The following is a 21,057-nucleotide window of genomic DNA, read 5'->3' on the forward strand; positions in this document are numbered from 1 at the left end:
CGTGGTTTACACACCAAAATGGTGTGCTATGTCCACAAGCGAAGAGGAATAAGTTTTTCACTATATGGAAGAAGTCTAGAAGGAGACCTCATAACCAATAGCCCAAAAAGGGCGCTATAAGAACTCTCAATCAAAATCCTAAGAAAAAATCCCAATTCTCTCAATAATGTGGTAAGCAAACATAAGATACATATATATAGATTCCAATCAAGTAAATGAGTAAATCCATTGAGTGGGCCCAAGCCCTCAGTTTCCACCATAGATCTCCAAAAATGGGTCATTTTAGTCACCCACCAAAATATATCCCATCTTCAAAATCAGGTATAAGAATTTAGGGACAACATTACAAATCTCCACCTTGACTTGAATTCTCCCACGAAGCTGAATAATCTTCATCTTCTCCAATAGCCCCTTCATGGGCTAAGTTCTAATGCGACCAACACCAATCAAGTCTAAATAATGCTTGAACTTGGCAGTACATAAAGGTTTTATCAACATATCAGTTGGATTGTCTTCATACCAGTCTTCAACACTTGGATATTGCCTTTAGCAACTATCTCTTTAACATGGTGATACCGTACATCAATGTGCTCTTATGACACATCTGATCTTTAGTCAAGTGAATAATACTCCATGTATCACAATAGACAACAGTCTCCTCTTGAACTATAGAGTTCTCTAATCAAGCCTCTAAGCCAAATACCTTTTTTAACTACTTCAGTCACCACCATTTACTCTACCTGTGTGGTAGATAATGCAACTGTAGCCTGTAAAGTAGCCTTCCAATTGATCACACAATCTCCCAAGGTAAACACATTACCTTTGAGTGACCTTCTTTTGTCAAGATCACCTGCATAATCTGAGTCAATATAACGTGTCAACTTGTCACCATTCCTCCCAAACTCCAAACACACACACTAAAGGTTCCCTTTAGGTACCTAAGTATCCATTTCACTACTTCCCAGTGAGTTTTACCTAGATATGATAAATATCTGTTCACCACACTTACTGCCTGTGAAATATCAGGTCGAGTGCAAACCACAACATACATAATGGAGCCAACTACACTAAAGTATGGAACACGTGATACATAACTCAAGTCTTCATTTGTCTGAGGTGATAGAACAGCTGAAAGTCTAAAGTGAGATGTAATACTAATAGGTTTTGCATCTTTCATGCCAAAACACTCCAACACCTTCTCCTTGTATTTTTGTTGAGATACCTATAGTTTCCCTGCATTCCTATCCCTTTTTATTTCCATACCCAAAATCTTCTTTGCTGCCCCCAAGTCTCCATCTCAAATTCGGTGCTTAACTATTGTTTTAATCTGATGATCTCATTTATATCTTTAGTAGCAATCAACATATCATCAACATATAAGAGCAAATATATGAATGAACCATAAAAAAAAGTATACACAACAGTCATACTTACACCCATTGTAACCCAAAGGAGTTGTGATAGAATCAAACCTCTTATACCATTGCTTAGGAGATTGCTTCAAACCATATAGGGACTTTTCCAACAACAAAACCTAGTGCTTCTTTTCATCTACAATAAAACCCTCAACGTGATGCATATAAATCTGTTCTTCTAGTTCACCGTATAATACAATTTTCTATCAAGTTGCTCAAACTCCAAATTATGCATAGCAACTAAAGCAAGCAAAACATGAATGGAACTATGCTTAACAATAAGTGGAAATACATCATTAAAGTCAACACCTTATACCTAATTGTTGCCTTTTACAACCATCCATGCCTTGTATCTAGCATTTCCACCACCTGTGGTGGATTCTTTCTTCTAGTAGACCCATTTGGAACCAACAATTTTCTTTCCTCTAGTAGGCTTGACAAGCTCGCATATCTAATTTTTGTGAAGAGACTCAATCTTCATATTCATGGCCAACAACCACTTCAAAGAATCTGCTGAAGAAGTAGCTTCTAAATATGTTATATGCACACTATTTTCAGTTGTATCTGCAACGAACAATGCATAAGCAACAATTTCAGCATGCCCATATTTTTGTGGTGGCCTAATGTTCCTCCTTGGCCTATTTCTGGCAATGTTGTACTCCTCTTCTTCTTGATTCCCTAGAGCACCTTCTTCTTCAATAAGAGTGGGCGGCTGAACTAAAGTTGATTGTGCTTTCTTTGAAGATGGATTATCCACTTCAAACTCCACCTTCTCCCCAGAGATATTCTGAATTTTATCACTATGAAGTTGGGTTAGTGATAAGCCCCTCATAACTCAGGATACAAACACAAGAATAAGGGGGAAGAACACAATATCACCTCTAGCTGCTATAGGGGATCAAAGTAAAGAGAGGACAGATGGCAACCTTCTATTGGACAGCAACCACTACTCTGCTCACAACAAAGGTGCAAAAGGGACAGTCCAGGTGGCAGAAGAAGACTAGGAAGATTTGTAAGAGTTTATTAGAATTGTTCGGTTATGTAAGGGAGGGGAGGAGAAAGGAGATTCAAGCAGTGCGTGCTTGTGGGAAAGGGAAACTTCTCAGGAATGGCTTGGCCATTATGCTGTTCTTGATTATCAGAGTTTTCATTTTGTTTTTCCTAATGCCATAATCGACTATCAATCTATAGAATCAGCTTGTATACATCAGTGTCAAACCATTCAGGTTTTCTCAATGAAATCAGCTGCTACCTCAATGTTATTCTTACGGTTCTGAATTTATAGTTGTTCAGTGGTGATTCTTTCATACATGTTACTAGTAAGGATTAATGGGGATTATTTGAAGGTTCCTATCAATCTGGTATCAGAGGAAGTTGATCCCAGGGGATGGAAAGGAGCCGAATGGAGTCAAGAGTTGAAATTGTAGAAGCTAGCATGAAAGACCTGCAAACCCAACTAGCAATGATAGATTCAAAGCTATATAGGATAGAACAGAACCATACGACATTCGTAAATGAGTTAAGAGTGTTATTGGCAAAAGGAAAATCAGTGGAGGTTGATAATCCATCATCGGAGGTCACCTTAAGCAAAGGGGACGAAACAATTCAAACATCCAAGGGAGACGATATGCAGAGTACATTCTTGCAAGAGCTTTAACGAGCAGCTACTCCTGTAGGACACCGTGATTTCTTCCTAAGGTATCTGGAGTTACCCATCTTCAACGGCGACAACCCAAATGGATGGGCTGCTAGAGCAGAGAGATATTTTGGGTTGCTAGGACTTACGAAGGCAGAGAAGCTGCGCTGATTTGCTTCGAAGGAATGGCTCTCAGTTGGGTACAGTTTAGAGAATTACAGAACCCTCTCCACTCATGGGCAAAACTGAAGCAAAAGCTACAAAAACGATCTGGTTCGATGCAGGAAGCAATCATGGAGCTCCAACAAAGTAGCACTGTCATAGAGTATCGTGGCAAATTTGAAACCCTAGTCGCCGCTGCCGGTGCCAAGGAAGAAGATTGATTACAGGGAGCTTTTCTCTCGGAGTTGAAAGACAATGTTAGGGCTGAACTACGATTATTCTAGCCTAAGGGTCTGGCCCATATTATGGAGATGGCCCACTCAACCAAGGCCAAGAATCATATGCTTTGTGGGCCTAAGGCGTCTTCAATGGTGCAACCCACTAGTGGGTGGCGGCAGCCCAGGGCCCAACGGACCGTAGTGCTAAATCGTTCGAATCCTATGGGGCCTCGGCCCACTCAAACTGGTTCGACGAACCAAACAGACCCTGGTTCATCTACGACCGCTCGGTCTAATTTAGGGCAAACCAACCCAAACCCTTCATCTTCTTCAAAGGGTGCTCTCTCGTCTTCCTCCGGTGGCAACAGCAGACCACAATGGCTTACTCCTGAAGAAATGAAGAGCAAAATGGACAGAGGGCTATGTTTTTGGTGTGATGGTCCTTATTCTCAAAGGCATCAATGCCCCATGAAGCAGCTACAAGTAATGCTCTTTCATAAGGAAGAAACAAGAGAAGAGGCAGAGGACACCACTGAAGGCAACAAAGGACCTAACGGCTCGTTAATAGAAGTCGAATTGTCCCACAGTTCCTTGGCTGGTCTCTATTCACCTCGCACAATGAAATTAAAGGGGAAAATAGGCGAAGTCCCTGTAGTGCCGTTCGTTAATTGTGGTGCGACCCATAACTTCATCTCACGAAGAATGGCAGAGAGGGTATAACTGAAGGTTGAAGGTAAAAAGAACTTCCATGTGATGTTGGGCGATGGCAAAAAAGTCGGAGGACAAGGGGGTATGTCGTAGTATACCTATAGTGATTGATGGTATAAAGTTTGTGCAGAAGCTACTGCCGTTTGAGTTGGGCGTAGTTGACGTGATATTGGGGTGAAGTGGCTATCATTACTAGGTGATATTCAGACCAACTGGAAACTATAGACTATGCAATTCATGTGGGGGAATAGGCAGGTGAAATTAAAAGGGGACCTTGCATTACTCAGGCTGGAAACAACCTTACAGCAGCTTTGGAAGATGGCTCAGAAGGAGGGCAATGGATTTTGGTTGAAGCCGATGCCGGAAGATGTACAGGAGGATGTTAACCTCAGTGAACAGGTATGAGAGTTACTAGAAGAATTCAAAGCATTATTTGTAGAACCCAGGGAACTTCCTCCACGGAGACCCTATGACCACTCAATAAGATTGGTCAACGGCAACAGCCCACCGAACCTTAGGCCGTATCGTTATCCTCATTCACAGAAGAACGAAGTAGAGAGGTTAGTCAATGAGATCTTAGCTGATGCATTAATACGTGGAAGTGTAAGTCTATATTCAAGCCCGGTGCTGTTGGTGCGAAAGAAGGATGGAGGATGGAGATTCTATGTAGACTACCAAGCACTTAACAAGCTAACCGTGCCCGATAAATTCCCCATACCAGCGATAGATGAGTTGCTTGACGAGCTGGGGAGTGCTGAGGTGTTTAGCATGCTCGACCTCAAATCAGGGTACCACCAAATCAGGATTGCCAAAGGTGATGAGGAGAAGACAGCATTCCAAACACATGATGGACATTACGAGTTTCTCGTAATGCCCTTTGGGCTCTCGAATGCACCTGCCACTTTCCAAGCACTAATGAATGAGGTATTTCGAGAACACTTAAGGAAGTTTGTGTTAGTGTTTTTTTATGATATTTTGGTGTATAGCAGATCTTTGAAGGACCATCTGGGTCACCTTCGGTTGGTCTTAAACCTCCTAACACAACACTGCTTGGTGGTTAACGAGAAGAACTGCCCATTTGCAATGACCACATTGGACTACTTAGGACATAGTCTCCGCAGATGGTGTAGCTGTAGATCCACAGAAGATACATTGCATGAATGAGTGGCCACTATCGAAGAATGTCCAAGGGAGACTCTTTTATAAGGGACGACTGGTTATCCCTGAAAATTCCAAATTAATCCCTAAATTGCTTGCTGAATTCCACTCCACTCCTTTTGGAGGTCATTTGGGTACTTCTGCACCTACGAAAGGTTAGCAGCAGTAGTGTATATGATTGGCATGAAGAGGGTTGTGAAGGATTTTGTGGCAAGTTGCGACACATCAATGGAGCAAGCACCAAGCCATGAAACCAGCAGGGCTGCTTCAACCTCTTCCTATACCAGCCAAATATGGGAAGACATCAACCTAGACTTCATTGGTGAATTACCCAAAACCCAAGGGGGGGACACAATACTTGTGGTGGTGGATTGACTATCAAAGTATGGCCATGATTTTCAGCAAAGAGATAGTAAGGCTCCATGGATTTCCTAAGTCGATTGTATCTGATAGATACCAGGTTTTCATGAGTAATTTTTTGAAAGAACTCTTCAAATTAGCGGGAACCAACCTTAAGTTCAGCGGTGCCTATCACCCTCAAACAGATGGCCAAACGGAAGTGGTAAACCGAGGGTTAAAGATCTATCTCCGCTGTTTTTGTGCTATGCAGCCGAAAGATTGGACCACTTGGCTCTCTTAGGCAGAATATTGGTGCAATACCACCTACCATTCAGCCACCAAAATGGCTCCCTTTCAAACTATCTATGGCCAAGAACCCCCACCTTTGCTAAAATAGGAAGGGAACTGTTCCAGGCTGGAAGAAGTTGATGTTTTCCTGCATGCACATGATCACATCCTAGATGAGTTGAAGACCAAAATGCGTGTGGCTCAAGACCACATGCGCTCTTCTACAAATCAGCCCTGAAGAGATGTCACTTACCAAGTAGGGGAGGAAGTTTTTCTCAAACTTCAACCATACCAATTCAAGAAGCTAGCCAAGCACCCCAATGAGAAGCTCAGCCATCATTACTGTGGCCCATATCCTATTGCAGCTTAAATCGTCCCCGTTGCTTACAAACTTACACTACCAGCCGACTACAAAGTTCATCCGGTCTTTCATGTCTCGCAATTAAAGAAAGTGGTGGGTAATAACATCATTACTCAGCCACTGCCATCATGTTTAGCAGAAGATGGAAAGCTCCAACTCACCCCGGGAGAATTATTAGACATCCGTTCTTCACCCCATGGAGCACTTGAGGTACTGATTCACTAGAAGCAACTACCTAGCTGTGAGCACAGAACAATTTATTGCCGAAATTTGGCGAAATATCGACAAATTTCGGTGATATCGCCCCCTGGAGAACCGAAACCAGGGGGCAAAACGAAATTTCTTTAATGTCGCCAGAAAATCGTTGAAGGAGAAGGAGAAGAAGAAGAAGAAAGCATGGAAGGCAATATCAGTAGATCGGCGATCTTCAGAGGGCTAGTTGATCTCTGTAATCGGTGAAGAGGAGAACCCAGCAGTCAGTTTCCATTGTCTAATTTTAGAAGATCAAACCGCTTAGCCAAGGAACGGTGGGCACGGTAGAAATCTTCAGCCATGCATATCAGCTCCGGTCGCTTCTTGTAGTACATTTCTGCTCGTTGCGCAAAGGAGTCCGCATCTTCCTTGATCTCCGTCTTCTGGTCTAGCTCTGCGATTTTGGTAAAATGAAACATCATCTTGAGCAACATCATCTTCTCTACGAAACAAACACCTTCAAAACCAAGTAACTAAGAGATCAAAACTTAGAAGGGTGGGTACTTGAGGTGCAATCTTGGAGCCATAGTGAATGCTTCAAAGAGAAATAAGAAATGGGTAGCATCAGGTATGAAGGAGACCTGAAACCCTAAAAACTCTTGAAATAAATCTGCAACCGTTCGATTTAATTCTTTGATCAAGGAGGGTTGGAGAATCTGTGTAACTTTCCCAAAAACCAAGCAGGAAATTGGAATGGGAGAATCTGTGGAACTTGGGAACTTGAAGTTGAAACTGCAGAGAAGGAACGGAAATTGGAAGCTTCAAGTCCATCTCTTCAATCTTGATTTTCATGGATCCGTTTGAAAAAACTGAAAAGAGCTTTAAATCTGAAGATGAATGACTCACCTGGTAGAGTGAGTTCAAGCAATTGGTGCAACCAGAAGAAGCCCTTGTTGCTGCCCAAGCAATCCTTCTCAAGGCGATTTACATTCTCACCACTGAGCAGCTTTCCCTCTTTGGACACCGAGAACACATCAGGGCAGCTCAAGGGTTGAAGCCAGAGGGGCGCAATATCGCCAAGATGTCAGCGATATTTCGCCATTTTGCCCGGTTCACCGGGTAGCGAACCAGGCGAGACGAATGAAAGTTCGTCTTGGCTGTGAGAACACTTGGGAGGACTTTCCTGAATTGCATAATCAATTTCTTGATTTCACCTTGAGGACAAGGTGAAACTAAAGGGAGGGAGTGTTGATAAAGCCCTTATAACTCGGGTGTATGAGCGCAAGAATAGGGGAAGAACACAATATCACCTCTAGTTATTGGAGGGGATAAGTAAAGAGAGGACAGATGGCAACCTTCTATTGGACAGCAACCACTACTCTGCTCACAGCAGAGGTGCAGAAGGGACAATCCAGGTGGCAGAAGAAGATTTGGAAGATGTGTAAGATTTTGTTAGGATTGTTCGGTTATGTAAGGGAAGGAAGAGAAGCGTAGAGGGGAGGAGAAAGGAGATACAAGCAGTGCTTGTGGGAGAGGGAAACCTCTCGGGAATGGCATGACCATTATGATGTTCTTGATTATCAGAGTTTTCATTTTGTTTTTCCTAATTCCAGAATTGATTATCAGTCTGTAGAATCAGCTTTTATTCATCAGCATTAACCATTCAGGTTTGCTTAATGAAATCAGGTGCTACCTTAATGTATTCTTACAGTTCTGAATTTATAGTTGTTCAGTGGTGATTCTTTCATACGTGTTACTAGTAAGAATTAATGGGGATTATCTGAAGGTTCCTATCAGTTTGTTTTCTGGGACTCAACACAGCTGGCTCATCAAAAGTTACATCTTTGCTAATGATAAATTTAGGATTATTTGGATCAAGACATTTTAATCTGAATCCCTTAACTGTAGATCTATACCCAAGAAAAATACACTTTTTAGCCCTAGTTTCCAACTTCCCATCATTCATATGTGCATAACCAGGACATCCAAAAAATTTTAAATTATTGTAATTGGCAGGTTTACTTGACCATACCTCCTTTAGAGTTTTTCACCCAATAGCTATGTTTTTTTGTCAAAGCAGGGAGACCTATTTACCAACCATGCTGCTGTTTTTACTGATTCTGCCCAAAACTTGTTGTCAAGTCCTACATTTGATAGCATGCAACTTGCCTTTTCTAACAAAGTTTTGTTCATACGCTTTGATACCAATTTGTTAAAAAAACACCACGAAATAGCAAATCGAAATAGAAACAAAACGAAAACAAAAAGATTTAACATGGTTAACACAACAATATGTTGTGCTATGTCCCACGGGCAAAGAGGAAGAACTTTTTCACTATGTGGAAGAAGTATAAAAGGAGATCTCACAACCAATTGCAAGAGCATTATAAGAACTCTCAATCAAAACTCTAACCGAAAATCCCAAATCTCTCAATAATGTGATAGGCAAACATAAGATACATATATATAGTCTCCAAACAAGTCGATCCATTGGGTTAGGCCCAAGCCCTACGCTTTCACCACAGATCTCTAAAAATGGGTCATTCCAGTTGCCCACCAAAATATGTTGGTGCAGATCCATCTTCAAAATTGGATATAAAAACTTGGGTCACAACATAACATCAACCCCTATTAATTCAATTTAATCCAAACTTCTATTAAGTAGGAATACTTTCCCCTCTCTATTCACATTTCATAAATCGCCTTTTTCTTTTAATCTATTCAATTCGTTATTTTGTTGACCCAATATTAACACAAAAACCATTAAAATTAATATTCACTTCATTCTCGTTAGACTTGAACTGTGGACCTCTTAATACCTTAGTAGAAATCCCAACCACCAGGCTAGATACTTGCATGTTTATTAAGTCGGCAAATAATATTCAAATAAAAGGACTAAACTGCTAGCTATTAATATTCAAGAAACACTTACTTATGAATCACATGTCTGCCCCTAATGTGTAAAATTACAAAAATTCCCCTAAGATGAAATCATAGATTTAAAAGATATACTGACTTTCAAGACCTTGGGGTATTACAAGAGAAGATAAGAAAGGGAAGAAATTGCATGAGTGAGAGAGAGAGAGAGAGAGAGAGAGAGAGATAGGGAGGGGAGATGCTATGTCACTGTACCTCACTGGCAGCAATCAATAGAACTCAAATTTCAATTCATCAATTCATCCCTAGTTGGTGGGGTTCACATACCTCAAACACTAAATCAAATATTGAAGTTAACGCCTAATCCCATGACGTACCATCATTGCCCCCACGTTATGGGCTTTTATTTTTGGGATTACATCAATAAACCAAAAATAAGAAGCTTAATATCTATAAAACACACCCATGGGCCAAAATCAAATATTTCAAAGCCCAATTGACCATCTTGGACATTCTTTTTGCATCATTAATGATGAAGACTTAATCTATCAGACTCAGGGCAGAGTCCTATATTCAATTTAATTAACTTTGATGATAATTTAACAAAATAAATAAATAATTTTAATATCAAAATCACTTAAACTGACCCACTAGTTCAAACCAGCTTGTGCCAGTTCAATTTAGAACACAAAATAAAGCCTAGTAATCCTGTACGCAACCGAATCACTCATATTTTAGTTGGAATACCAGAGAAGTAAAGAAGGAGAAGAAGATCCTGAAATTTAAGAACCTAGATCACTGCCTACATTACCTCCAAGTTTCAGAACATTATAAAACCCACATCCCTAGCTTTAGTTCACTGCCATGTCACCCCATCTCAATTCTTTAATTAAAGAAACTTACTGCTCAAAGTTGTTCTATACTTGAAACTCCATCCTATCCCACTTACTTCGACCTTTTGAACCCTAACCAAACCATGAGATCTTACCATTTTTCATCACTTCACCCTAACTGAAAATTTCAAGAAACTCTATATTCAACCCCAGATTACCTAACTGTCATTCCTGCACTTTTAGGATCCTCTTATGTCATTGTCATCACTTCTTTTCTTATTTCTATACATTTTTACAGAATGCTGCATTGCTGTTGAGTTTGTGTATTATCCTTGTACAAGTAATCACAAGGAATGATTTTCCTGGTGTGGTTGATGGTATCTACTTATTTTTTGACATTTTTATTGTACATTGTCAGTTTTAAATAGATATGTAGTGATGTTAGTTCTCATCTCTCACAAATCTCTAATTCCTTTTCTCGCAGTTGACAGATTTTGGCCTGTCAAAAGTGGGGCTTATCAATAGCACAGATGATCTATCGGGTCCATCTGTCAGCAGTTCCGATCTTGAAGATAATGAACCAAAAAATCTTGAACGACAAACATCAAAACGAGAGCAACGACAAAAACATTCAGCTGTCGGTACTCCTGATTATCTAGCACCTGAGATACTTTTAGGAATGGGCCATGGTTGGTAAATTTATCTGTTGGCTGGAGTTAAAAACTTTCTATGTACAAAAGATGTTTTTATCCTTATTTTCTGACTTGTTCACTTCTTGTACTTTATGTAGGTGCAACTGCAGATTGGTGGTCTGTTGGTATCATTCTTTTTGAATTGCTTGTAGGTATCCCACCATTCAATGCTGAACATCCACAGGTAAGCATCCATGATTGTTGAGATCTATCTACTTTGCAAGTTGGTTCTGGTATAAATACATTGGCCCTTTATTTTTATGCTTCCTTGGAATTTAAAGGCTTTTTATTTCTATATTGCAAACTTCCTAAAATTGCCTTAGACTAGATTTCTATCTTCATGTATAACCATTTTGTCAAACCCCCCCCCCCCCAATCTAACCTTTTATGTTCTCCATTGACACTGGAGAAACATGTCTTAAGTTGTACAAAAGTATGTGGAACATTTTACATGACAGTCAACAATTTTAGTTCTATACAACTAGTTAGGTCTGAAAGTTAACTAGAGTTGGCATCTACTGATGCTATGGTAGTTTCAGAGCTGTAACTTTGGAGTACCAAGCAGCTTCATAGGGTATTAGCCTAACCACTGGACTAACATCTCTCAGTTTGTGTATATATCTATATATATACACTATCATAAAAGCATGAACTCCAAAAGCATGGCTACATTTCCCTTACCTAAAAAACCTCGCCCATTACAAACTATCAGACATTTTAAGTCATAAAATAAGGATGCCTGAAACTGTAATTTTGCATTTACAAGTAATAAATGCTATTAATTTGGAATCCACTTTCTTTTAATTTAAGCTTTAAATTATAAGGTATGTATACCATCTCTATTATTGAAATGTAAAATTAATTAATTTTTACCCAAAAACAAAGTTAACTTTTTTTACTCTCCCATCTTATTGTCTTTTGGAACCAAAATATCATTCTCTACAAGAGAAAACCAGCAATAAAAAATTAAAAAAAAGAGCAAATTGCATTGGCACCCCAAAATGGAGGCCTTAAAGCACTGACACCCCACTTTATGTTTAAAAAGTACAGTGACCCCAAAATTGGCTTTTCATTAGATATATTTGTCCAATTTATCATTGAAAACAGTTAAGTCACTATTTATTTTCAAAAGTATCCCTATAATAAACAATGTCTGAAAGGTTTTTAGTGACAAATTGGACAAATATACCCAATGAAAATCCAATTTTGGGGTCTCTGCGCTTTTTAAACATAAAGTAGGGTGTCAGTGCTTTTAAGGCCTCCATTTTGGGGTGCCAATGCAAAAAAAAAAAAAAAAGAAGAAGATGTCGGTTTTTTCAAGAAGTACCAATCTATAAAATTAAGGATTAATTTGACAAAATCACCTTCTAAAAGCCTTGAAAATAGGAGCACCTCACTTATTTCCCTAATAGTTGAATCAAATATTAATAAAAAGAATATGATCTATAGATAAAAACACTTACATATACACATGTGACTCTACTGGTATTACATATGTGTGTGTATAAATAACGGTAGTTTCCTATGAAGTGAAGAAGGATGCAGAAGAGGAATAAGAATAGGTGTAGCCACAAACCTTGCAATAATAAACTCAACTCACATTATGTAGGAAGTTGAAGGAAATAAAAACCCCAAAAAAAGATCTCAGGAATTAGGGCAACATTACAATCTTATAACAACAAAACGACAAGCCTTTTCCCAACTAAATGGGATCGGTGATAGAACCCTCACTAAACCCCCATTGATCCTTTACTTCTAACAAACAAATAGGAATTATCACTAGCAAGCTACTGAACTCAGAAACATATATAAGCAGGACAATATTGAATTAACAATCATCTTCATTAAGCAACATTGATCGGATCTAACTCTTGAATACAAACTATAATTCTACGAACTGATAAAGACTGTTGAGATTAATAAAAACTCAGATAAACAAGAACAACACCATAGCTATGCCATTCCCCAGTGGTTTCCCTCTCCCCAAGCACTCGCTTGCTTCCTTCTTTCTCCCCCCCCCCCAAGCTCTTATGCCTTCTCTTATTCCTCCTCTCTAACAAACTTCCTCTGCCCACCAATCTTTTGCTGCCACTTGTAAGCTCCTCTGCATGCTTTCGGTTAGGGTGCTGCTGCCCAATAGAACCATGCCCCTTGTCCCTTGCTGATAAGTCTGTCTCCCTGCTATTTGTTGATGCTGATCCCCTACTTCTCTTTTTATTCTTCCTTTGGTAGACATATGGGATATTAGGGGCTTATCAATCGGCTACATGGATTCTTCCGTGCCTTCCTATCAGCTCGACTTTAGGTCATACTAGCTTCAAGGCCTAAGTTATGCACGTCCTTTCTCACCACTTCTCTTAAGGTTGCCCCTTGTTCTTCTAATTCCCTTTAATTTGGATTTGTTGTAATGTGAAGGATTGCTCATAAAGTATCTAATTCATAAACCCCAATAGGGTATTTATAGTTACAATCTAGTAAAGTCCCACACTAAGTAGGAAAAGGAAATGCAAAACGAATATAAATAAAAAACTAACTCTAGACTTATTAGGAAATAGAATCCTATTCTCATTAGAAAACCTCAGTCCATGCTTTCAACACTCCCCCTCAAGTTTGAGCATAGATATTTATCATGCCTAACTTGCTCATAATGTAATTAAAGACAACTGTGCTAAAGCCCTTTGTGAGCACATCAACCCAACCTCAACCTTCTCTTTAATGAAATGTCTGTCAATCTTCACATGCTTAGTCTTGTCATGTTGTACTAGGTTGTGAGCTATGCTGATTGATGATTTACTATCTAAGTATAACTGTATAGGAACCTCCAAATCTGTCCCAACCTCCTGATGCGGCCCTTTAAGCCATAGTACCTCACATGTGCCCTAAGCAATCGCCCTAAACTCAACCTCAGCATTGGACCTCGTAACCACAGCCTATTTATTGCTTCTCCAAGTCACAAGGTTATCTCCCACATACACATAATACCCAGAGGTAAACCTCAATCATCTGGACATCCTGCCTAGTCTACATCTGTATATGCCTCAATCTTCAAATGTCCATGAGCTGAAATTAAAATCCCTTTTCCTGGAGTGGCCTTTTAAGTATCTAAAGATCCAATATACTGCATCCAAGTGTGAGGAGTAGGGATCATGCATATACTGGCTAACAAGAGTAACTATAATGTGATGTTAGGTCTAGTGTGAGATAGATAGATCAACTTTCCTGCTAATTTTTTATACTATATCTTGTCAACTGGTTCTCCTTCCTTTGCCTTCAAGTGTAGGTTAGGCTCAATATGAGTCTTAGCAGGCTTACATCCTAGCATCCCAATTTTCTCAAAAAGATCCAATGTATACTTCCTTTTGGATAGATATACACCACTAACAGAATATGCCAACTTTAAACTTAGGAAATATTTGAGTTTTCCCATGTCTTTGATCTCAAATTCGGTTCCCAAAAAAGTCTTCAATGCTGAAATTTCATCCTCACTACTACCTGTGATCACAATATCATCCACATATACTAAAAGTAAAGTAGTACGGGAACCACTCTTTTAATAAACAAAGTGTGGTCTGCATTACTCTGCTTATAGCCATTAGATATCATTGCCTTATGGAACCTTCCAAACCACACTCTTGGAGATTGCTTCAACCCATATAAAGCCGCTTTGACTTGCACACTTTCCCATAAGTTTCGATAGTAGAATACCTAGGTGGTACATCCATATATTATACCTCCTTTTGGAGTTTTTATGCAAAAATGCATTCTTCACATCTAACTATTGTAAACTCCATCTTTATTAATTGCACATGAAATAATAGTACGAACTGTGTTCATCTTGGCAACAGGGACAAATGTCTCCTGGAAGTTAATGCCAGAAGTTTGAGTGAAGCCTTTGGCCACCAATCTTGCATTGTATCTTTCAATGGTTCCATCTTATTTGTGCTTGATCACAAATACTTATTTGCACCCAACAATCTACTTTCCTATGGGCAAAGTCACCAAGTCCCATGTTTTGTTTTTCTCCAAAGCTTGCATTTCCTCATCCATAGTTCCTTCCAGTTTGAGTGAGATAATGTCTCCTGCCAAGTGTTAGGAACAAAAGTAGAGGACAAAGAGGAAATAAAACTTCGAAAGATAGGGACTGATATGAAACATAATTGGAAATAAGATGTTTGGTGCAAGTTCGAGGCTACTTTCTTAATGCAACTGGTAAGTCCAAAGTAGGATCAGAAGAAGGGTCAAAGACAGACTCACTCTGGAGGAACGGATTGTTTAGGGCCAAGTTCCAAAGCTTTTAACTGGTTTGGTTCAAAAGGGGTCACTTGTTGCTTTCTTTGATAGGTCTTCAGGGGTCTAGTCTCCCCCTCTATATCATCTACCAGCTGTTCCTATCTGGTCACTCCATCTTCCAATGGAGGATCATTTGTAGAAATCTCTGAGAAATATCGAAAGGAAGAATTAACACTGGAATCTCTTCGAAATGAGTAATCAACACTAGAACCTCTTCACTAAAACTCTTCCCTTGAAGAGGTGTAGAAGAAAATTAAGGAATTTGTTCCTAGAACACAACATCCATAAAGACGAAAAAAATGACAAAAATAGGATGATAACACTTATACCCCTTCTGTGTAGGAACATAACCCAAGAAAATGCACTTAACCAACGAGGATCCATCTTTCCATGAACATGGTGGTTCCGGACAAAGGCAACACGTCCAAAAACCTTAGGTGACACTGTAAAGGCTACTATTCCTAAAAGAACCTCAAGGGGACAGCGTTGGTCTAAGACTCAGGAAGGCATTTGGTTAATTAGATATGTTGCAGTAAAGACGTTGTCACCCCAAAACTAAGGAGGCACATGCATAGTAAACATAAGGAAATGTGCTACCTCCAGCAAGACGTCTATTCTTGTGTTCGGCAACCCCATTTTGAGGTGGAGTGTTAACGCAACTAGTTTGGTGAATGATGCCATAGCTTGCTAAGTAGGAAGGGAATGCTCCACCCAAATACTCAGTTCCTTTATCCGTATGAAGGATTTTGACTGTCGCCCCAAACTGAGTCCTAATCATATTATGAAAATTTTGAAAACACAAGGAAACGTCACTTTTTTGGTAAAGTAAACCCATGTGGTCCTAGTGCAACAGTTAATAAAGGTAACAAACCATCTATGAACAGATAAAGACACAATCCAAGAAGGACCCCACACATCAAAGTGAATGATTGAAAAAGGAATTTTACTATGATGATCTGAAATAGGGTAAACATGCTTGGTTTATTTGGCCAAAATACATGCCTCAAAATAAAAATCATTCAAATTACATCTTTTAATCAGATCAGAAAACAACTTGGACAAAATAGGTAAAGGAACGTGGCCAAGACGACGATGCCACTTGCAATAAGGTAAAAAGTGCGGAGAGGTGGAATTAGAGACCGTAGAAAGAGCTTAAGGGGACCCAACCATCAAGTAAAGCCCTCCTTTCTGTCTACCACTGCCATTCGTAAGTCCCATAGGACATTAGATAAGGTAAGAGAAGCCGAACAGATAATAGATCATTTCCCAGAGATAGGGGAGAGAGACCCATCAGTCGTTCAAACATCCCAAGCAAAAGGAACAAATGAATAAGAATGAAACAAAGTAGATGAGCCTGTCATATAGTCGGTTGCCCCAGAGTTGATTATCCAGGAGAGATAAGCCAAATTGACATTGTGAAAACCAAAAATACCTGTAGGGAATTGTGGATAAAAAATACCAGAGGGTATACTTGCACTGGAAGTCAGTACTGAAGAAGACGAGTCAAGTCTGGACATCAACTGGCGAAGGTGCTGGAGCTCATCTAAGGAAAGAGGTGTTGAAGTACTCAAGGTGTCAAAACTGGCTTGATTTGTATATGCTTGATTGTTGTCCTTGGTTCCATTCCTACCTCCTCCACGGGAATTTGTTGGATGTCCATGCAACTTCCAACACTTGTCCTTTGTATGACACTCTTTTCCACAATACTCACATTTTACTGGAGGGCAAAAATCACCAGAACTAGATTTATTATTGTCAATACCAACCACTAATGCAGATCTATCAGATGTCTAAGTGTGTACCATAGTTCTCCTTTGACTATCCTCTGTATCTACCATGGCATAGGCTTGAGCCAAAGAAGGGAAAGGCTCTCTAAATAGGATCTGTGTGTGAATTTGATCAAATTCTATATTCAATCCTACTTAAAAATCATAAACTCTCTGTTTATCTTCCCATTGTTGATAGGCAATAGCATCTTCAGCATTCTTCGATGTAAAACTTCCCATAGAAATCTAAAGTCTAGTAATATGCCCGAATAGTGTTATAGTACTAAGAAAGAGTAAGGTCCTTCTATTGAAACTGATTGATTTTCCATATAATTTCAAAGCACTATGCATCATTACCTACTTTAGCGTATGTATCTTTAGCAACTTTCCAAATTGTTGCTGCATTTGGAAGGAGGAGATAACTCTCTGGTATACTTGATTCAATGGAGTTGAGGAGAAAACCCATAACCAAACATTCATCTATATACCACCTAAAAAGTTGTAGACCAGGTGTGGAAGGTTTGGTAGAAATCCCATGAGGGTGGCCAGTAAGACTACGAGCACCAACAACAAGGAAACTTAACAAGACCATCAAAGATAATTGGTCACATTAAGTTTCAAAATGATCATCTAAAGTCGAGAAAACTCACGATCCCTATAAATGGAAGACATGGGAGACTCTTCAGATGTACCAGACAAGGGAGATATGGGATTAGCCATCGCAAGAAAAACTCACTCAAATTTACAAATAGCTCCCTGGAACTATTTAAATTTACAAATAACTCCCTGAAACTATTTGAATTAAAAAAAGACCCTTCTTACTATTTGAATATACAAATAGACACATGATACTACTTGAATTTACAAATATACCTCTGGTAATAGTTGAATTTGCAAAAATGTCCTTGAAACTTTTCGAATTTACAAAAAAATCCCTAAAAGTTTTTACATTTTAAGAAAAAATCCCTAGAACTATTCGAATTTGCAAAGCAGCCCCAAACTAACTGAAATTACGAAACAATCCCCCAAACTATTTGAATTTCCGAAACAGCCCTCAGAACTATTTAAATTTACGAAACAGCCCCCTGTGAATTGAAGGAAATCTGCCATGATTCAGGTATACAGAGGTGCAGCAGGTTCTAGAGGTTCTGGAAGAGCAGCAGGTGCAGACTAGATGGTTTACACAGTCATCCAAACAACTCCCACAATAGCTTTGTTCACCAGTGAGTGAATCCCTTGGTGGGTTATCTCTATCTGTTAATGGGTTCCAAAGATATATTGGTTCTGTGTCAACAAATCATGCCTTTGGCAAGAATGGTAGAAATTTTTTATTTGCAGCAGCAGAGGCAGAGGCAACTGGTGCAGCAGTGGCAGCGGCAACAACTTCCTTATCTGCATGCGGAAGAAACCCAAATATAGAAAGCAATGTAGCAAGGTAATGGCGTAGGTAATCAAGTCGAAAACAGCAGCAACATCGGCAGCAGCAGCGGCAATGAGGGAAATCAAGAGAAAGAAAGTTTCTCTAGATCTCTCTTTCTTCCCTAATTGAATTAGGCTCTTGATACCATGTTGTAATCTGAAGAATTGCTCAGAAAGTAGCTAATCCATAAACCCCAATAGGGTATTTATAGTTACAATCTAGTAAAGTCCCACACTAAGTAAGAAAAGGAAATGCAAAACAAATAAAAATAAAAAGCTAACTCTAGACTTATGAGGAAATAGAATCCTATTCTAATGAGAAAACCTCAGTTCATGCTTTCAACAAGATTAAATGGCTTCCCTGCACAAGGACATCTAAAGGCCTCCATTGAACATGGCCATCCTATTCTAAGCTCTATCATATGGAGCTACTCCCGATCTAGCTCGTATTCATGTCTTACCTTCCTGTTTTCCATTCAACAATTTTATCATTATAGCTTTAAATATCAACTTTATTTTTGTAAATTGAGACTATGATGCTTCTCCTCCATTCATCGGGCATTTTCCTTGTGCTCATAATCTTATTAAATATCAACTTTATTGTAAATTGAGACTAGTGCTTCTCCCCATTCATCGGGCTTTTCCTTGGCCATAATCATTACCTAGCCCGTCCCCAAGTTCTTCCATACTAATATTAGGATTTCATCAAGACCTTGTGCCTTGCCTACTTTCATCCTCCTTAGAGCCTCAATTGGTGTCATAGCAAATGGTATAGTCATTTAAGTTACTGATACCTAAAGTATGTTCGTTTAATAAGCTAGAGAAGCAAACTTCCCATCTCTTCTTGATGTCCTTATCAAATGCTAGTACTTTACCATCCGCACTTCTAATACACCTAACATGGTTTAGATCTCTACTCTTACTGTCCCTTATTTTAGCTATCTTATAAATAATTTTCTCCCTTTCTCTATCCCTAGCTTATCATATAAATCTTTATATTCTTCTCCCTTACTTTTCCAACAGTTTTCTTACCTTCAGTTCTAGCCAACTTATACCTTTGTAGATCCTTTACCATATCTGAAAGCTGGCTTTCTTGTTTTTCATAACTTCTTGAATCTCACCATCCCACCATGAAATCTCCCTATAAGAATGTCGCTTTCAGTTCGATTCACCTATAACATCTTTAGCCACTTTCCTAATACCCGTAGCCATCTCATTCTACATCATATTAGTGTTCCCCTCAAACTCCCATTTTCCTTGTTCGACTACTTCATTGGTGAAAGATCTCAAGTAATCTCCTTTTAAGTTGCACCACTTTGTCCTAGGATGGTTAATGCCACACTTTTATATTGTGGAGTAAAGCACACATCCAAGACCATAAGTAGATGTTGTGCAATTAAGCTTTCAAACTAGTATCACCTCATAATTCTTGCACAACAATATATGTGACCTTCTAGTTTTGGAAGAGATCTATTAGGCTTCTATAATGCCCATTTTTAAGGGTAATTAAATGCTCCTCTCTCTTTTGAAGTAAGCATTTAAGACAGATAAATCAAAAGCAACAGCAAAGTTTATAACTAAAATCCCTTCCTCATTCCTCTCTCCAAATCCATATCATCTGTGTACAGTTTTATAGCTCTTAGATCTTCCCAATATGTCCATTTAGATCGCCCCCTATAATAATCTTTTCTCATTGTTGAATTCCTTGCATTATCCATCCATATTTTCCAAAAATTGTACCTTTAGACTTTCATCTAGTCCTACTTAAGGTGTATATGCACTAATTATATTTGCCATCTCTTTCTCTAGTGCAAGCTTGATAGCTATAATCCAGTCGCCTAATCTTATAACATGCAGCACGTCTTTCTTTAAATCTCTATCCACTATTGTGCCAACTCTAGTTTTATTACTTGTATCCTAGTGTACCAAAGTTTAAAGGCATCCAACTCCTCAGCTTTTTTACCCTTCCCATCTAGTCTCTTGAATGCAAGCAATGTAAATCTTTTTTTTCCTGATAAGTCATAGCATCTAGTAATTCCAAGCTCTTACCCGTCAATAATCCTATGTTCCTAGATGCCAGTCTATTCCTAAATTTTTGGACTAGCTTTTTTACTTGCATTCGTCCACGGCACTGGAACCCTTGGCTACTTATCACCACATTGGGGCGTCAATGCAGCGCATCGCTTGTGGGGGATGCCCTAGCTACCCCTTACCCACTTATCTCTACACTTAGACCATAATGTAGCACGTCGCTTATTTTGTTGAGGAACGCCCTAGCATACCATTTATCATCTAAGCATATCGAATCCATGTAAAAAGGGATAGGCTGGGTTTTTTTCCAGCACCAGCTGCTGACCTAACACACCAACCTTTCCTCCTTTATCAGGGCTTGGGACCGGCAGCAAACTCTAGTGGAGTTTAAAAAAAATAATAATAATATTACTGAGCTGCTACTAGACTACAGATCAGGATACAGCCCTCAAAAACAGATTGTAGAGGTTTACTACTTCTGTTTATGAAGCTGAAACTAAAGGGTTTCAGTTCTGCTGCATGGTTAGGTTCCAAAGGGAAAGATAGCTCTAAAATATTGCATAAAATCTTCAGGTATTGTGAGGACTGAGGAGAACAGCTACAGGGGAAAATATGATTAGAAGGTTTTCACTTTTGTCAAGTCATGAGGCTGTGCTACCATGTTTTAAGCTG

At 39.2% G+C, this 21,057-nt stretch overlaps 1 protein-coding gene across 1 annotated transcript in view; it reads left to right on the top strand.

The window, feature by feature from the left end:
- The window catches only part of IRE (AGC (cAMP-dependent, cGMP-dependent and protein kinase C) kinase family protein), a 95,498-nt gene that overhangs the window by 45,376 nt on the left and 29,065 nt on the right, over nucleotides 1–21,057 (top strand). The window contains exons 10-11 of the mRNA XM_089154988.1: nucleotides 10,672–10,876; nucleotides 10,978–11,063. Of these exons, the coding sequence (XP_089011114.1) occupies nucleotides 10,672–10,876; nucleotides 10,978–11,063 (291 nt within the window). The remainder of the gene's footprint in view (nucleotides 1–10,671; nucleotides 10,877–10,977; nucleotides 11,064–21,057) is intronic.

The sequence above is a fragment of the Hakea prostrata genome, chromosome 5 (genome assembly GCF_041222555.1).
Source record: "Hakea prostrata isolate BN-2017 chromosome 5, UWA_Hpros_2, whole genome shotgun sequence".
Classification (NCBI taxonomy): Eukaryota; Viridiplantae; Streptophyta; class Magnoliopsida; order Proteales; family Proteaceae; genus Hakea; species Hakea prostrata.